Source organism: Tursiops truncatus, chromosome 14 (assembly GCF_011762595.2).
Source record: "Tursiops truncatus isolate mTurTru1 chromosome 14, mTurTru1.mat.Y, whole genome shotgun sequence".
Taxonomy (NCBI): Eukaryota; Metazoa; Chordata; class Mammalia; order Artiodactyla; family Delphinidae; genus Tursiops; species Tursiops truncatus.
Genome location: NC_047047.1, coordinates 67,688,998 through 67,705,749, shown reverse-complemented (window position 1 = coordinate 67,705,749; position 16,752 = coordinate 67,688,998). Strand labels below are relative to the sequence as shown.

Sequence of the window (16,752 nt, the reverse complement as noted above, 5' to 3'; positions counted from 1 at the left end):
ACTACTTGACACTTTGGAATTGGCCAGTCATTTTAAGGCCTATTCTGTAGTCTAAGTTATTTCCTCTGTTCACCTGCGTTCTCATTCTTTTCCAACTGGGAAACTTCTTATCCTTCAAGGACTAGGTCAGATTTTACCTGTGAAGTCTTCTCCAACCTCACTAGATCTCCTGGCAACATCCTAGGTTACTTCCAATGAACTCTGTTCATACTACTAGTAGAATGTATCTCATAGTGTAGATGTCATCTGTCTTCCTCCATCATGATGAGTACTCCTTAATGGCAGATAGCGTAAAAATTACAGGCACAGTCTCTAGATCCAGAATGCCGGAGATCACATGCCGGTTTAGTTAGTGTTACCTTGGGCGAGTAACTTAACCTCTCTGTGCCCCAGTTATCTCATCTATAAAATCACACTTCATAGAGTGGTATTAATCTTCCTAAATGGATAAAACAGGACTACAACAGTTTATGACACACAGTAAATACTCAATACTAAGGATACAAAATATTAATATATTAATGTGTAACTATTTAACGTAAATATCAATATATTGGTTTAACTTAAATATTAATGTAATAATAATACTAAAATACTAAGGATAGGACTCTTATTTGTCCTTATTATACTCTTCCTCATGTCTAGCTCAGTGTCTGGCACATAGATACTCAATAAATGGTTGATGACTTGGATAGTTTATGGTCTCCATACTGACCTTCACTTTGGCCCCAAAGCACTGGCATGGAGGTTGGTAGCAGGTGCTAAGAGGGGCTGGACAGTCTGGACTCCTAACCTAAGTGGTGGCAATGCTAAAAGAGATAAAAGGCAGCAGAGTTGCTAAGTGTAGGGAGTATGTCATTTATTGACCCTGTGTTCACCCACTCACTGGTCACTACTCTTGACTCGCAGCACAACAGGTACAGAACTGCAAGGGATCATGCCCAGCTCCGTGATCACCAGATCCACCAGTTCTGGGGGGGTCACATCATAGACCAGATTCAACAACCGTAGGGACGAGTGGTTCTGCCAGTCAGCCAGGGCCACACGTTCTCCTCGCTCACACAGCAGATCGTCAGGGTCATCTGCAATGGGAGGTGTACCCTTTTATGTACTTTTAAAAAATAAGCTGTGGGGCTTCCCTGGTGGCGCAGTGGTTGAGAGTCCGCCTGCCGATGCAGGGGACACGGGTTTGTGCCCCATCTGGGAAGATCCCACATGCCACGGAGCAGCTGGGCCCGTGAGCCATGGCCGCTGAGCCTGCGCGTCCGGAGCCTGTGCTCCGCAACGGGAGGGGCCACAACGGTGAGAGGCCCGTGCACCGCAAAAAAAAAAAAAAAAAATAAGCTGTGGTCTTCCCTTGTGGCACGGTAGTTAAGAATCCACCTGCCAATGCAGGGGACATAGGTTCGAGCCCTGGTCCAGGAAGATCCCACATGCTGCGGAGCAACTAAGCCCGTGCGCCACAACTACTGCGCCTGCGCTCTAGAGCCCGTGAGCCACAACTACTGAAGTCTGCACACCTAGAGCCCGTGTCCGCAGTGAGAAGCCCGCGCACTGCAATGAAGAGTGACCCCCCACTCGCCGCAACTAGAGAAAGCTCGCGCACAGCAACTAAGACCCAACGCAGCCAAAAATAAATAAATAAAATAAATTTATAAAAAAATAAAAATAGAAAATAAGTTGTACTTCAACCTCCCCTCTCCCTCCCAAATCTTCTCAGGTCCCTGGAACCTTCTCTCCTGCCCTCCTGGGCCTCCTTACCTAGCTCATTAGAGACAAAGGCATCAGTCTGCACACGCTCACAAAACTTGTATGTTTCACAGCAGACCAGCACTGGCACATTATGGGCCCGTGCCACCAGGGCCAGCTGTGCTGTCCCTACCCGTGACATCACAGACCCGTTGGCCAGGAGTGCATGAGCTCCCAACAGCAGCTTAGAAACCTATTTTGGAGAGTAGAGAGGAGGAAAAAAAATGTCATGTGTGACCAATGCAGAATAAGGTTCCCAATTCTTACCCAGGACAGCAATATTAAGGCAATGGGTAACAAATCTTAATAAAGGCTCTTGGAAAACACCTGACCGTTGACTCACCGCACCACCCACAGGAAAACTAAACTCTTTAGTCCTGTTCCCTCTCAGCGGCTACTAGTTTTATATAAGGTTCTTGCAATAGGTAGACATGCTGTATAACGTGCTGTAGATGCTTCTCCTACTAAATATAAACACAGCTGTATAATTCTAGTACTTCTAGACAATTGCAACGTTGGGAAGGCAAGACTATGTCTATACTACTATACCCTTTTACTCCAACTTTGGAGTTCTTTTCCTCTGCCCTCACCTCTGGGAGCACATAGGAAGCTGCAGGAATCAGCAGGTAGGAGGCAGGGACCCCAGCACGGACCAGAAAACGTAGTGTGTGCTTTCCCTCCAGCCGTGGCCGGCTGTCCACCACTACCACCCGAAACCGCCGGCCCTTAGCCCAAGCCTCCTGAAGAATTCGTGATACCAGAGATGAGCTAGAGTGAATGGAGAGGAGGATTCAGTTATAGATGTCACTGACTGATGGTCAGCTCATTCCTAAAGGGCAAAGGGGCAGTTCCTTCTTCAAATCATTTCACTCCCCAATTTTCTCAGTCACAGGGTCTGGCCCATACCGTCCATATACCAGGATTACATCTCCATTACTGATCTTCTCATAAGCAGAGCGTGAGATTGCCTGAGCTGCAAGCACAATCTTCTCTTGCACATATCGATCGATGGCTGCTCGAAGTTCTGACTTGGCCTAAATGGAGCAAGATACTTATGAAACAAAAAACAGACACAACCCTTTGATTATCATGCTGGATGCTTGAATATGCATATAATGACAGGCCTAAAGGGGGCCCAAGTCAGACAGACCCACCATCTCCTTAACCCTTGACCAGGCAGACCAGAGAGTTGCCCCTTCTGGGACCCCCAACATGTTTCCAGCTCTATCCCCCAGGTGCATGCCTCGCTCATTCCTCATACTCATCACCTCCTCTTCCCGCTTGGAGCTGCTCACACCCGTGATCTCCTTGTTAAGGAACTTGATGGCGTTGTACATGCTCGCTGACAGGGGACGGCACTGAGTCAGGAAGCTACAAAAACAACACCTTGCATCTGTGCAACTCTTCACAGCTCACAAAGCTTTCACATTTAAAAACATTTTTTTTAAAGAGAAGACAGAAAAATGAAAATAGAGGTAGAAGAGCAAGAAAAAGGCTCCAAGTGCAATATAAATTCAGTATTTGGCATCGTTAGTTTTCTTGGCTTTGTGCATGTTAGACCTGGTATTTCTACTGATAGAGTATTCCTATAGTTTCTCATACTGTTCAGTTTGACAGTCCTCAATAGTAACTAATACTAATTTTCTAGGGTGTCAAATTCAGAACCAGGCAGATCCATCTCCTGACCCTAAACATGGTCCTAAAGTAAATCGCTTGAGGAAATTGGATCCCAAAGATTACAGGTGGGGAATTTTGAAGTGTGTCCACATTTCACTGGAGATCAAAGAAGCCTAACTAAAAGAATTGTAGGCTGACTCACATGACAACTTCTTTTTGAAAGGGTTTTTTATCTTGAAGATTATGAGTTTGGAGGAACTAAGGTGATTGGCAGTGGAAAGAATCAGAACGTGTGAAATTCCTTGAAAATTTATTGACTTAAATAACTTTGTGTTACACATACTAAAAAAAAAAACCCTTTATGCTTTGAAAAAAAGAAAAACAAAAAGGGTCTAAGAAAAGGACTGAGCAAGGTGGGGTGGGAGCGGATGTGCAGTGGTCATCCTTACCTGAAGTAGGGCTTTAGTTTATTCACTAGGTCCCTTGACAGTTCTTCACTGGGAGGTGTGGTGTAATCCTGAATCACCTGTAGGGTACACAAGGTGATCAGCAAACTGCGCCCTAACAAAAGTCTCTGAAAGGGGGACAGGGTAAGCTTCTCTGAGGAAAGTCTTCTGAGGGTGGAGTCATTCCCTCTTCCCCCCAGAGATTACTCTGGGTGAGAGAAGCCGGGGTAGTGTTGGGGAAGGTGAGGCTGGATCATAAGAGATAACAAGATGGGACATACCTGCTGCAAGGCACGAAGCAAGGCAATGCACCGGGCATTGGAGCCACTGACCAGGCCCTGGGAGTACTGCAGGCCGAGTCGCACCATGGCTGGGTGGATCACAGAGGATGGGATGCTGATGGGATGGCGGTGTCACACACTTTGCAAGGGAACTTGAACACCTACCGCCCACCTTCCCCTGATGAAAAGGAACCTCCTTCACTCGCACAGACACCCCCATTTGAAGAAGCATGCCTTGTGTTCATGCTTCTTTCCACAGATCCAACCTCAAGTTTCCAGTCACTTTCAAAACAGAATTACTAAAACTCCTCATGCTTAAAAGTTATGACAATTTCATAAGCTCCTACCTCATAAACTGGGTTAGAGAGTTTTGTCTGCTGTACTGGGGTAGGTGGGAGAAGAGACTGACTTTGGATCCATAATCCTTTCGTGTAGGAACCTTGACAAAACAGGGGAACAGGACCAAGGGCCCAGAGTTTAAAACTGTGGGATAATGCTGGGAAGGAAGAAGATGGTGAGCCAAATACGCATCCTTTTCCAGGGTCTCACTTCGCCCCGAGCACCTTTCCTCTCTCTATTCCATCTCCCTAGGCTCTTTCTGGCCACACACCAAACCCACTTCCTACCTGCTGTCGTTCTGTTTTTTTAACAAGCCTCCTCAAAAGCGTGGGGTCATCAACCTGACTATGCTCGGGTAGACGCTTCACTCCTAGAAGATAACAATCGTGTTTTCAAGACACTGTAGGTGATAATGAGAAATCTGCTTTCAGGGCATAAGGGACATCAAGAAAGATTTAAAAGAGAGATGGAAAAAAACAGGAGAAAAGAGTAGAAAAAGAAACAGGGGTAGGATGAGGTTAAGGAGAGAATTGTGAACTCTGGGAACCAAGGTGAAAATTGGGAGCTGTTTTACTGTGGGGAAGCCTGAGCTAACATAGGCATTTGAATCAACAGAGGTCTTTAAGTGAAGATACCTGAGGGGGTTTCTCCAGCTGTGCTGGGGCAGGCCTGAGGAGGTGGGCCTCCTTGGTCCCCTTTTCTTGCCTGCTTCAGGGCCCGCTCAGCCTCCTGCTTGGCCCGCCTTTCAGCTCGAAGTTCAGCCTTACTCCGACCTGCTGGAACTTTCTCCTTGGCACTGCCCAACTGACTATCCAGTCCAGGCAGGTCTTTGGTCGGGCCTGCTGAAGGTAGAAGGAAGAGGTGCCCAAGCCCTAGGTAGGTAATAGCTATGCCCCAACCAAAGCTTCTTTTCCTGTTTATCTAAACTTTTTCCCTTTTTACTTGTTCAAACCAACTTTGTCCTATCTCCCCCTCTTCTCTCCCACCACATCCCTTTACCAGCTCCACACCCCAGCCCTTTAAAAAAGCCCCCCGCACCTTGACATTGGGCTGCAGAGACAGCAGAGCCAGTTTCTGGTTCTGCCCCCTTTTCCTCCTTCCGTTTCTTCTTCTGCTGTTTCTTTTCCTTCCGAAGCTGCAGCTTTTCTTCTTGGGTCATCTCCCTCCCCCCTGCCTAAGACACAGACATAGAACACTAACCTTCCCCAACAATTCCAAAAATGAATAAACACTACTGGATACTTACTAGTCTCCCACAGGATCCCTAATCCTTCCTAAGTCTCAGAAGCTACCTGTTACGAGCTTAGAGCCCACAGGGATCGAAGTTTCTCCTGCAGATCACAGTCACATTACCATTAGGGCTGAAAAAGCTCTGTAAAATCTCTTGGCTTTACCAAGAAATAAAGTGAAACGGGGATGAAGATTGGGTCGGAACGAAGTTGACACGGCCTCCTGCGTACCGCCTGACAGGCGGCTAGGGAGGGCACCCGCACTTACCCCAGGCCGAGGAACAAGCTCCGCCTTCATCCCAGATCCCGAGTCTGCATCAGAAAACAGGGCACAAAGTGAACCAGAGAGGCTCCGGGAGGGTTTGCGGGGACACGTATTCGGCGCTGCTGGCTGCTGGGTCTGCATGACCAAGGGTCCGCCACCAGGCGGGAGGTGAGCCGGGGATCGGCGTGGGGGACGCAGTGCGCGGCAGGATCAAAGGGAAGGGGGCGGGGGAAGGAAGAAGCACGCACACCTCCCGGAGGAACAAGCCGGTCCGCGGCACGGAGTGCGCCCGAAGCAGTGCGGACCAGAGTCCGGCGTGGCGCGGGAACCGAACGACAAGGCCCGGAGGTACTCAGGGCCCATCAGTAGCCGTCCGAGGCCCGTCCGCTCGCGTACCTGTTTGTGTGCCCGGCCCTTCACTCACCCTCGCGAACAGCCACGGCCACGGCAGCCATCATCCTCCGTCCTGGGCTCCGCCCGCCTGGGTCACAGGGACTACAAGCGCTCCCTGGGCCGACAGCCTCGGCGCGCAGCCCCAACCGGACTACAAGCCCCGAAGTGCTCTGGGGCTCTGCACCTGGCTACGGGTCGCGATAAGGGCCTTTTCAGCTTTGGGCTCCCAATCCCGGCTGTCGGCTCTTGCCCTTTAGACTACAGTTCCCAGGATGCCGGGGGCGCTGCGCCCCAGAGCGGACTTCCCCAGCCCTTCCCACCTCTGATCGCAAGTCCCCCCCGCAAAATGGCGAGCGAGGCTGCGGGGACGTGCTGAGGAGCGGAGGCGAGCGTGCAAAGCCGCTGTGGCCCTCAGAGTCCGGACCCTGCCGGGCCCTGCCGCAGGGAACATGCACTTTTCCATTCCTGAAACCGAGTCCCGCAGCGGGGACAGCGGCGGCTCCGCCTACGTGGTGAGGAGCGGCCGGAGCCCGGCCGGGTAGGGGCGGGGATAACGGGCCGGAGCCCTCTCCGAGCGGCCTCCGAAGTCTGGCCGCCACCTTTCGGGCCTGGTGACAGGCCGCCGAGTCCCGACGGCCTCGATGGGAGCTTATATTACGTCTCAGATTCATCCAAAGGTCGCCCCAGCTCCTGTAGTTCCTTTGTTCGGCCGCATCGCCTCCCCCGGCTGGGCCGCGGCTATTCTGGTGGGCGTCCCTGGCCTCTTGGGGAGGAAGACTGCAGCCTGAGCGCCCGGGTTTTCCCCGACTGGTCCTTCTGCTTTGGGACCTGGCTCTGGGGAAAATCGTCTGGGCACCTTTGGACGATCTCGGCGCGTTGCTCAGGCGGAGCTGTGGCAGGCAACTTCCGGCCAGGGTTCTCAAGCCCCGCCAAAATGGCGAGCGAGGCGAGCGACCCTAAACAAGATCGCGACCCTAAACTGCTTGCCTGCTTTTGTGTCCTCAGGCCTATAACATTCACGTGAATGGAGTCCTGCACTGTCGGGTGCGCTACAGCCAACTCCTGGGGCTGCACGAGCAGGTGGGACTAGCACCCCTGCCTTGAGGCAGCTTCAAGCCCTTTTCTACACCTGGGCATCAGTGTCTCCATTTCCCTCCCCGTCGCTTTCTCGTAGGCTGTAGTTCCCCTTTAATCACTGCCACAGGGAAGGATTTGGTGCTTTATCTCATCGTCTGACATTTCCGGGGAACTCCCAGGAAGCTTAATGTCTGCCCCTAACTGCTCCTCCCTATACTCACATACTCCCTCCTTTCTTCTCTGTCCCCATCTTACACAGCCTGTACACTGCCTGTGCCTGTGCATGGAGAAAACGACAACCCTTCCCCCTAAGCTGCCAAAGCACTTTCCTCCTGTCATCTGAGCTGCAACTTGAAATTCTTTTTTCCTGCTCATATTGATACAAACCATTCACCAGTTTCTGTCTGTGTTCCTTGACTCACCTGAGCGGGTGTAGCTGTTCCAGCTATCCTTATGTGTCTGTGATGTAATGTTTCTTTGTTCTCCTCACCAGATTCTGAGCTCTGTATTTAACTCGGTACAGAGTCCTGGTTTTACTGATAACTAGTTGTGCAACCCTGAGCAAGTTACCTGATTTCTTTGGGCCTCAGCTTCTGCAACTGAAAAATAGAGTCATTGATCTGCAAAGTCCCTTTAAGTCCTAAAATACTTCGTGAATATATTTAGCTATTACTTAACTGTGCACATAAACTTTCTTTACCAAGCCTTTTGCTTCCTATGAGGGTTCAATGAACACAGCTTTACTAGATAAGCAAGGGTCTCCCTAGGCCCTGGCCCTATACAAACCCTTCCCACACTGGAGGAACAGACTTGTACACTGTAAGATTGGAAAGAACATATATCTAGGACAGAGGAACGGCTCCCTTGGGATGCTGCCCCTGCCAAAGGAATGATTTCCTGGATGACCAGGGTAGATAGGGGAGCAGGGACTAAGGAAAGGGAAGGGGAGCCCAAGAGAACATTATGAATGTGGATTGCCTCTTCTCATTTGCTATGTTTATGTGAAGAGTTGTATCTCTTTCTCCAAATAGCTTCGGAAGGAATACGGGGCCAATGTGCTTCCTGCATTTCCCCCAAAGAAGCTTTTCTCTCTGACACCCGCTGAGGTAGAACAGAGGAGAGAGCAGTTAGAGAAGTACATGCAAGCTGGTGAGTGGTTGGAGGGAACTTTAGGCTGACTCTGTTGAGGACTATGGAGAGAGACTCAAAACAGCTGCTTTTGTAGAAGGTCCTGAAGGAATCTGTACATCTGGGAAGCCTACTGTTTTATCTATTATTTAATTAGCAAAAGTAAATAGCATGCAAGGATGCTGTGGTATCTAGGTACCAGCAAAGCAATTTGGGCACTGACATCTATGAGGAATACTAATATGGCACTAACTAGTCTTAAAGCAGTTTCGATCGGTGGGGAGAACTTAACTTGTATCTGATGTGCTTTAGATGAACATTATTTTTCCCTGGTTCTATAGACTGGACTCAACTAGATGGTAGCCAAGGGTGGGGCAGGTGAAGAATTTATGCAAACAGCGAGTGAGGTGAGGCCAGTTGGGAGATGTGACAAGCCACCATCAGCCCAGGAAAGGGGACCTGGGGGGGCTGCCAAAAAGAGAACTGGGGGGATCCAAGAGGGAATCATAAGTTATTAGAACATCATTCTCTTGTCCCCACAGTTCGGCAAGACCCATTGCTTGGGAGCAGTGAGACCTTCAATAGTTTCTTGCGTCGGGCACAACAGGTAAGGCTTTGGATGGGACCAAGTTTTAAGGGAAGCACCTTCCTGCAGGGCCACATCATTTTAATGAGGTGGGTACAGAGGAGCCATCCTGGCACCTTTCTGTATGGAATGGGGCTTCTGCTGTACCAGTGAAATCAAGGAAACCCAGTCTATAATTAAACAGCTGAGAATAAAGTCACCAGAGGGACCTACAATACAACATAGTTGGGAAGGGTCAGAGCTGGACGCTGGGCATGTTGTTAACAAGGTGCCTCCCATTCCCGTGTATGCCCACAACCAGGAGACACAGCAGGTCCCAACAGAAGAGGTCTCCTTGGAAGTGCTGCTTAGCAACGGGCAGAAAGTTCTGGTCAATGTGCTAACTTCAGATCAGACTGAGGATGTCCTGGAGGTGAGGCGCTTGTTCTGCACTGCTCCTCCTCCCCCTGCACCCCAGGTTCCCAGGCTTGGGGTGATTGGAACCATCCAGCATGATGAGCTGTATTTCCTTCCTTTTTCCTAGGCTGTGGCTGCAAAGCTGGATCTTCCAGATGACTTGATCGGATACTTTAGTCTCTTTCTAGTTCGAGAAAAAGAGGATGGAGCCTTTTCGTGTGAGTTTGTCTGGACTTTACAGCTTCCCTCTGTTTCCACTAGTGAACTTGCCTGTCTTCCCCAAGAATGTGGCATTTCCCCAGGGCTTCTCGCTTGATTTCCCTCCCCTGAGTTTCATGACATTTTCTTTTTCTTTTCTTTTTTTTTACACCCATAGTTGTACGGAAGTTGCAAGAGTTTGAGCTGCCTTATGTGTCTGTTGCCAGTCTTCGGAGTCAAGAGTATAAGATTATGCTAAGAAAGAGGTCAGGGCTGGGCTTGGAGGAGGGAGAGGGTGCTGGACTGGATTATGGGGCCACGTATTGAGACAGAATAATCTGGACAAGGGGGTAGTGCTGGGTGTTTCTACCAGGCCTCCCAAACTTCCTCCAACTGTATCACCATTAGCCCCATAGTTCCAGATTGCTCCGGTTTTGCCCCTTTTGCATTCTGCCTCTTGCCTTCCCCCAGCTTAGCCCCATTACCCCTTTCCACCCCTTGGCCTCACAGTTATTGGGACTCTGCCTATGACGACGATGTCATGGAGAACCGGGTTGGCCTGAACCTGCTTTATGCTCAGGTGAGCTTGGAGCTGCCTCAGAACCCTTCCCCTGAAAATGGCTCTGGTGTCCCTCTGCCAAGAAAACTCCTTTCGTATCTTTACTGCCAGTTCATGGGGAAGTTTCTAGAATACTCTCAGGGCATCTGGCACAACCTCTACTCTCCCTGCTTTGTAAGCTGATATGGTCAAGGACTCAACTGCGAAGAGCTTGCTCAAATGTGGGGTGAGGGGTCAGGCTGGGCAGAGGTAACTGGACACTCTTTGGGTCTCTGACTGGGAGCCCCGAACACCCCACCCCTTGTCTCCGCCGCAGACAGTATCAGACATTGAGCGTGGGTGGATCCTAGTCACCAAGGAGCAGCACCGGCAGCTCAAATCACTGCAAGAGAAGGTCTCCAAGAAGGAGGTGAGCCCTGCCTCCCTGTCTCCCTCCAAGGGGTTGCTTCCTCTGGGCTGTCCCACTTCCCCTCCTGACCCGTCCCGCCTGCTGACTGGGTTTCAGTTCCTGCGGCTGGCCCAGACGCTGCGGCACTATGGCTACTTGCGCTTCGATGCCTGTGTGGCTGACTTCCCGGAGAAGGACTGTCCAGTGGTGGTGAGCGCAGGCAACAGTGAGCTCAGCCTCCAGCTCCGCCTGCCTGGCCAGCAACTCCGTGAAGGCTCCTTTCGGGTCACCCGCATGCGGTGCTGGCGGGTCACCTCCTCTGTGAGTTGGGGTAGGAGGGGGAGACCTTTGGGATGGAGGCCCGGCAAGCCTTGAGCTTTGGGAATGGGCTGGAGTGGGTCAGGGAGAGGCACATCGGTCAGAATGAGCTCAGCCTAATTCTTACCCTTCCTCTCCCAGGTGCCACTGCCCAGTGGAGGCACAAGCAGCCCAGGTCGGGGCCGGGGTGAGGTGCGCCTGGAACTGGCTTTTGAATACCTCATGAGCAAGGACCGGCTACAGTGGGTCACCATCACCAGCCCCCAGGTGTGAGCCCACCCTCAGGCCTCCTCTGGAGCCCATTGCACCGTCTCTCTTAGATACCCAAGTCTAGGGCTTCCAGGACTCCATGTGAGTGGGAGCCCTTGTCTTAGGGGTGCTGGGCTCAGGATGACCACCCAGTCAGGCTGAGCTCTCTCCTTGCCCTCAGGCTATCATGATGAGCATCTGCTTGCAGTCCATGGTGGATGAACTGATGGTGAAGAAATCCGGCGGCAGTATCAGGAAGGTAAGCAGCAAGCACAGACCCAGCAGCTGCGTGGCTGTGCTCTCCCTGCCTTTTGTCCTCGGTGTGATGCCTCTCCTGAGAGGGAGGGGAAGGGACTGGGATGCCAAAGCGGGTGATCAGCCCTTATCAGCGCCTCATGTCTCCATCCCCAGATGCTACGCCGGCGGGTGGGGGGCACCCTGAGACGCTCAGACAGCCAGCAAGCAGTGAAGTCCCCACCGCTGCTTGTAAGTACTACTCCCTGGTCAGTCCCCCAGCCCCCAGGCCTTGCATCACCTCCCCAGTGAGGTCTCTGACACCTCTGCCTCCTCCTCCCCAGGAGTCACCTGATGCCAGCCGGGAGTCCATGGTCAAACTCTCAGTGAGTTTCCCACGAGGGTTGGTGAGGTTGGCGTTTGTAGGGGACCTTAGGGAGGCTTGAGCCCTCTGACCCCGACCCTGCCTTTATTACAGAGCAAGCTGAGTGCCGTGAGCTTGCGGGGGATTGGCACTCCCAGTACAGATGCCAGTGCCAGTGATGTCCACGGCAATTTCGCCTTTGAGGGCATTGGAGATGAGGATCTGTGATCTCCAGAGCTCGGATGTCTGCCCTCTACCCTGGAGGAGTGTTCAGAAACTTGCCCTGTGCCTGTATCCCCCAAACTGGGGTATTTTTCTTCGTATTGTCCCCTTTTCTCCTCGGCCAGGGGCCTCCTAACCTGCCTTCCCTTCCCCTCCCCAGGGCTGGCTATACAAAGGATCGCTCAGAGCTGGCCTTCAATGCCAAATTAGCATTTAGTATTTTGCACAAAGTCCACGGGACCATGGCTACCTGCCTGGGGAGGAACCACAACTCCCCCCAGGCTGCTTCTGGCTTCTCGGGGCCATGAGCCAAGGGGATGGGCAGAGGTCTGTGTATGGTCTGGCCCAGCTCCCCATCATTAAACTCAGCCTGATTGCTGCCTACCTCTGGTTCCCTCTCACTGCCCCTGCTCCCCCCATCACAGAATGGACTGCTGTGCTACGGGTGAGGCCAAGCGGTGCTTGCCACTGCCAACTCAGCATAGACGTGGCTTTGTTAGTGTTTCCTTTATTATAAAGCACTGAAATAAGTTAAATAAACAGGTGCGAGGCTGGACAGTCCCCCAGCCAGTTCATCCACCGCCCCTGGGAGCAGTGGAGGTGGATACAGGGCCCTTCTCACTGAGCTTATGAAGTCGCATCAGTCAAGGCAAGGCCCCCCTGGTCCATATGGGCCCCCGCCCATGGGGTTTGGACTGGTCCGTATAGTGCCTAGGTTAGTCTGTGTGGAGCCCCTGGCCAGCGGGGGAGGAAGGTAAAGGTGGCTTCTGGTCCATCTGTATAAAACATACAGGAGGGTCAGGGCTAATTCATAGAGCCCTAGGGGAGAAGGACCTAGTTCAGGGTGAGTCTGTGTGGAGAGCTCGGCTACCAGTGGCACCCAGGGCTGTTGGGCCCCGAGAGCTCAAAACAGAGGGGGGACTGTGAGGTGGCGCCCAGCCCTCAGAGGCAGAGAGGCCAGGCCCTCCTGCCCCACCATGGCCGTGCACCTTCTGGTGCCGTTTGTAGTTGTCCCAGTGGCCCGTGGTATAGGCGCAGGTGGCACAGCGGAAGGGCTTCTCGCCTGTGTGCCGCAGCATGTGGCGTTTGAGGTTCATGCTCTGGTTGCAGCTGTAGTTGCAAAGACTACACCGAAAAGGTTTGTCCCCAGAGTGGATTCGACCGTGACGCTTGAGGTTGGCCAGGTTGCCACAGGCATAGGGGCAGAGGGGGCACTTGTAGGGCTTCTCTCCTGTGTGGACGCGCTGGTGCCGTTTCAGGTTATCCAGATGAGCAGAGGCATAAGGACAGCGGGCACAGCGGAAGGGCTTCTCACCACTGTGCGTCTTCATGTGCCGAGCCAAGTGGTTGGGATAGTGAGTGGCAAAGGGGCAGAGGCTACAGGCAAAGCCTTTGTCACTGGGGCCCTGGGGTCCACCACTGGCACCACTTCCAGTCTCTCCTCGCATGCAGCGCCCACACGTGGCTGCTCCCAGCCGACTACCCTCCCCCTCTTCCAGCTCTTGTCCACAGTTCCGGCAGGTCCAAGGGAACAGCAGCTCTGGCAGTGGTTCTGATCCAGTCCCACATAGGCCTTCCCCTTCACTCCTCAGCTGCCCACAGTCCGGCAAGAAACTGGCACCGCCTGGTGGCACATGGAGGCTCAAATCTGGAAGCAGCAGGGCATCTGTGGAGACAGTGAGACCTGGGCTATGAATCCAAGTCCCCCTAAGGCCACCCACCCACGTCCCAGGTTCTTTGGTCCCTGGCTTTTTACCTTCAGGTCGCCGGGGCACTGCCCCCTCCTGCTCTGTGGGACTGGGAGGCCGGGCAGGACGTGGAGCACAGCAGCGGAAGCCACAGGTCGGGCAGGGAGGAGTGGGGGGCCCCGCATGGGTGCGCTGATGCCGCCTCAGGTTGCCCAGGCTGCTGCAGGCAAAGGGGCAGTGGGGACAGCGGTAGGGCTTCTCGCCAGTGTGGGTGCGAGTATGTCGCGTCAGGTTGACGAGCTGGGCTGAGGCGTAGGGGCAGCGGCCACAGCGGAACGGCTTCTCCCCGCTGTGTGTCTGCATGTGCCGCTTCAGGTGGCTCGAGTAGTGGGACACGAAGGCGCAGAGGCGGCATGAGTATAGTAGCCGTGGGGGCAGCGGGGGCCCCCCACCCGGCCCTCCTGCCCCACAACACGGCCCCTCACCTGTGGGCCCCCCACACAGCTGGCAGGCTGGGCCTGGCCTCTCACCCCTGGCCTCCCCTGGACCCCTGGCTGGCTCCTCAACTTCACTCTCCGCACTTAGTGCCCGGCCGCCCCCAGACTCGTCGTCGCTCAGCCCATAGGGAAGCCCAGGCCTGGCCCCCAGAGAGTCTCCTGGTGAGACAGACATGAGAAGAGACATCAACACAGGCTAGGAACAGACTCCAAACTCCCTTTCTCACTTGCGGTCTCCCCACTTGCTGGGCTCCACCCTTCTCTTCAATCAATGATCCTAAAAATTCAACACAAATCATTTACCTCCAAGTCTGGACTAACCTAGTGATGACAGAGTTGTACATAGGACCAATGAATGGAAAAAGATCAAGGGCTCACAGTGGACCACATACTGAAATGAATCAATAATTAAATAATTAACTGATTCTTGGGATAAGTAAAAATACACAAGGCAGAGGCCTGATACGTTTTTCTAGTGCCTCTATCAGTAAGGACTCTTAGTTTTTATTTTATAACCACCTCCATACTATCTCAAGAGGCAAAATTTGGAGGGAAGGGCTTCCCTGGTGGCGCAGTGGTTGAGAGTCCGCCTGCCGATGCAGGGTACACGGGTTCGTGCCCCAGTCCGGGAAGATCCCACATGCCGCGGAGCGGCTGGGCCCATGAGCCATGGCTGCTGAGCCTGCGCGTCTGGAGTGCTCCGCAACGGGAGAGGCCACAACAGTGAGAGGCCCGCGTACCGCAAAAAAAAAAAAAAAAATTTTGGAGGGAAGAGGAAACAAAGTAACACATGTAATACCACTTCTAAGCCTAAAGGATGGATTCTCTTTTACATGGATTTCCTCAATGACTTTCAAAATCATCCTTCAGAAGTGGCATTAGTGGATAGGTAGTGCAGCAAACTAGGTTGGGGTGATGCTAAGATCAAAGGGAAGAGGAATGTGGAAGGATATTTGAGGGCAGAGACTAATACCTCCATACAAGAGGAGTTTATGCTGCAGGTGAAAGGGAGTTAGATTAGATATAAGTACTAGCTTGAATGAGGTTGCTTCCCTGAACCTCTTAAAAATAAACTCATCTAAGGAATGGGCTAGGGAGTGGGATAAAGTTATTAAAAGGGCATTTACTTTTAACCAGTTGTTTCATGTGATTCCTCTACCGTCCTATTCATACCACCTTTGAACCAGGCCTCAGAACTTGACCTCAACAAAGTGATGGACCATCAGGCAAACGAAGAAATCTAGCTCAAATCTAAACTGAACCAGCCCCAGTGGCAGGAAACGGTGTTTTGCTCACTGGCACTATACTCTAACCCGCCTCCTAAAGGCTGAGGTTCCAGCGGTCACTTCCTTAAGTCAGTCCCCCAAACCCACCTTCAGAGTCTCTCTCGAAGCCCATGAGCTGGTCGCTGTTGCCGTCACCTTCCTCCTCTTCCTCTTCTTCCTCAAACTCCAGATCCTGGCCTAGTAGTAAATCACTCTCCAATACCAGGGCCCCGGGTCCTTCGTCGAGGGAGTCTTCAGTATCCACTGAAGAGGGGAAAAGGCTTGTAGATACTCCCTCAGGAACTGTGCCCATCATTCGCACCCGGGAAGATAGCCCTCGCAGACCGTACTTCCCGCACTCGTAGACCCTCTCGGGTTCCGTTAGTACCTCGATGGGAAGCTAGGAGTCCAGATCGCCCACCCCATCCCTCAAGGGTCCCCCTCCACCCAGACCTGAACCCACACCACTGACCCCACCCCCGCTCCTCCCCACCTCGCAGCCCCTGACCCCTGACCTTTGACCCCCTCGCATTTCACGGGCTGCGGGTGGCTTTGCTTCCTTCGGGGCATCGTGACCGGCTCCAGCCCGACGCGCCTCCGGCCTGCGGCCGCCCGGCCCCGCCCCTCCCAATTCGGCCTGCCCGCCCTTCCTCTCAGGGCCCGCGGGCCGCCCCCATGCAGCGGCGCGGGCCCCGGGCAGCCCCCGGCCCTGGCCCCGGCGCCCAGCTCAGGCCGCTCCCGCCGCCGCCGCCGCCGCCGCGTCCATTCATGGAGCCCCCTACCCCCGCCCTACGGAGACCAGCTGGTACCTCCGTACTCGCTTCCGCTTCCGCTGTCGCAGAGCCACACGGGACGCGTAGTCCGTGGAAAGCAGAAGCCCCGAAAGCGTCCACAGCGTGACCAGGAAGTGATTGTGACGGAAGCAATCGGGCGAGCCAATCAGGGATCAGATGAAACCTGGCCGGCAAGGAGCGCGGGTCAAACCGTGACCCTGGTTTTAGTCTTAAGGGTCGCCTGGCCGGTCCTGACCCCTCCGTGGAGGAACAAGGAAATCGTTCCTCACCCTAGGAGGGGGTGAGGATGAGCCGCGACGCCAGGCCAGGCTGCCAGCGGCTCAGGGAGTTACCATACCCGACCCCCTCTCCCTGAGTCACACACATCACACGCAGGCAGGTAGGTGGGCAGGTGCGCGCGCGCGCGCGCGCGCGCGCACACGCACACACACACACCGCACACACCACCTCACCCCCCCCCACACACACAC

General features: G+C 53.3%; 3 protein-coding genes and 1 non-coding gene across 10 annotated transcripts; 2 read left to right on the top strand and 2 right to left on the bottom strand.

Annotated features, from left to right (window-relative positions):
* Positions 1–842: 842 nt before the first annotated feature.
* On the bottom strand, positions 843–6,510 carry EIF2B4 (eukaryotic translation initiation factor 2B subunit delta). 4 transcript variants are annotated; one of them, XM_033838845.2, is made up of 13 exons: positions 6,351–6,510; positions 5,930–5,973; positions 5,471–5,606; positions 5,068–5,274; positions 4,720–4,802; positions 4,441–4,532; positions 4,094–4,208; positions 3,816–3,892; positions 3,018–3,120; positions 2,656–2,783; positions 2,340–2,517; positions 1,762–1,942; positions 843–1,082 (listed from the first exon to the last, which is right to left on the bottom strand). In XM_033838845.2, the coding sequence occupies exons 1-13, from the start codon at positions 6,382–6,384 to the stop codon at positions 883–885; spliced, it is 1,578 nt and encodes a 525-aa protein (XP_033694736.1). In that variant the 5' UTR covers positions 6,385–6,510; the 3' UTR covers positions 843–882. The 4 variants fall into 4 exon arrangements, with proteins under 4 accessions (XP_033694736.1, XP_033694737.1, XP_033694735.1 ...); XM_033838846.2 differs by having other exon boundaries at positions 5,068–5,271; positions 6,351–6,503; XM_033838844.2 differs by having other exon boundaries at positions 5,068–5,271; positions 5,930–6,413.
* LOC117307957 (small nucleolar RNA SNORA8) lies at positions 3,232–3,332 on the top strand. Its single transcript, XR_004521898.1, has one exon. It is a non-coding gene; the product is annotated as a small nucleolar RNA SNORA8 (small nucleolar RNA).
* A 111-nt stretch (positions 6,511–6,621) lies between the features above and the next one.
* SNX17 (sorting nexin 17) lies at positions 6,622–12,422 on the top strand. 3 transcript variants are annotated; one of them, XM_033838852.2, is made up of 15 exons: positions 6,622–6,831; positions 7,325–7,399; positions 8,428–8,545; positions 9,067–9,131; positions 9,412–9,522; positions 9,634–9,724; positions 9,883–9,970; positions 10,215–10,284; positions 10,580–10,672; positions 10,769–10,972; positions 11,111–11,236; positions 11,400–11,477; positions 11,630–11,704; positions 11,797–11,838; positions 11,931–12,422. In XM_033838852.2, the coding sequence occupies exons 1-15, from the start codon at positions 6,769–6,771 to the stop codon at positions 12,042–12,044; spliced, it is 1,413 nt and encodes a 470-aa protein (XP_033694743.1). In that variant the 5' UTR covers positions 6,622–6,768; the 3' UTR covers positions 12,045–12,422. The 3 variants fall into 3 exon arrangements, with proteins under 3 accessions (XP_033694743.1, XP_033694744.1, XP_073647607.1); XM_073791506.1 differs by lacking the exon at positions 6,622–6,831 and adding an exon at positions 6,946–6,996; XM_033838853.2 differs by lacking the exon at positions 7,325–7,399.
* Positions 12,423–12,530: 108 nt separating this feature from the next.
* ZNF513 (zinc finger protein 513) lies at positions 12,531–16,397 on the bottom strand. Of its 2 annotated transcripts, none has more exons than XM_033838850.2 (4): positions 16,298–16,397; positions 15,597–15,752; positions 13,795–14,382; positions 12,531–13,704 (listed from the first exon to the last, which is right to left on the bottom strand). In XM_033838850.2, exons 2-4 carry the CDS (start codon positions 15,619–15,621, stop codon positions 12,878–12,880), a joined length of 1,440 nt encoding a protein of 479 aa, XP_033694741.1. In that variant the 5' UTR covers positions 15,622–15,752; positions 16,298–16,397; the 3' UTR covers positions 12,531–12,877. The 2 variants fall into 2 exon arrangements, with proteins under 2 accessions (XP_033694741.1, XP_033694739.1); XM_033838848.2 differs by lacking the exon at positions 16,298–16,397 and adding an exon at positions 16,004–16,267.
* Between the last annotated feature and the right edge of the window lie 355 nt (positions 16,398–16,752).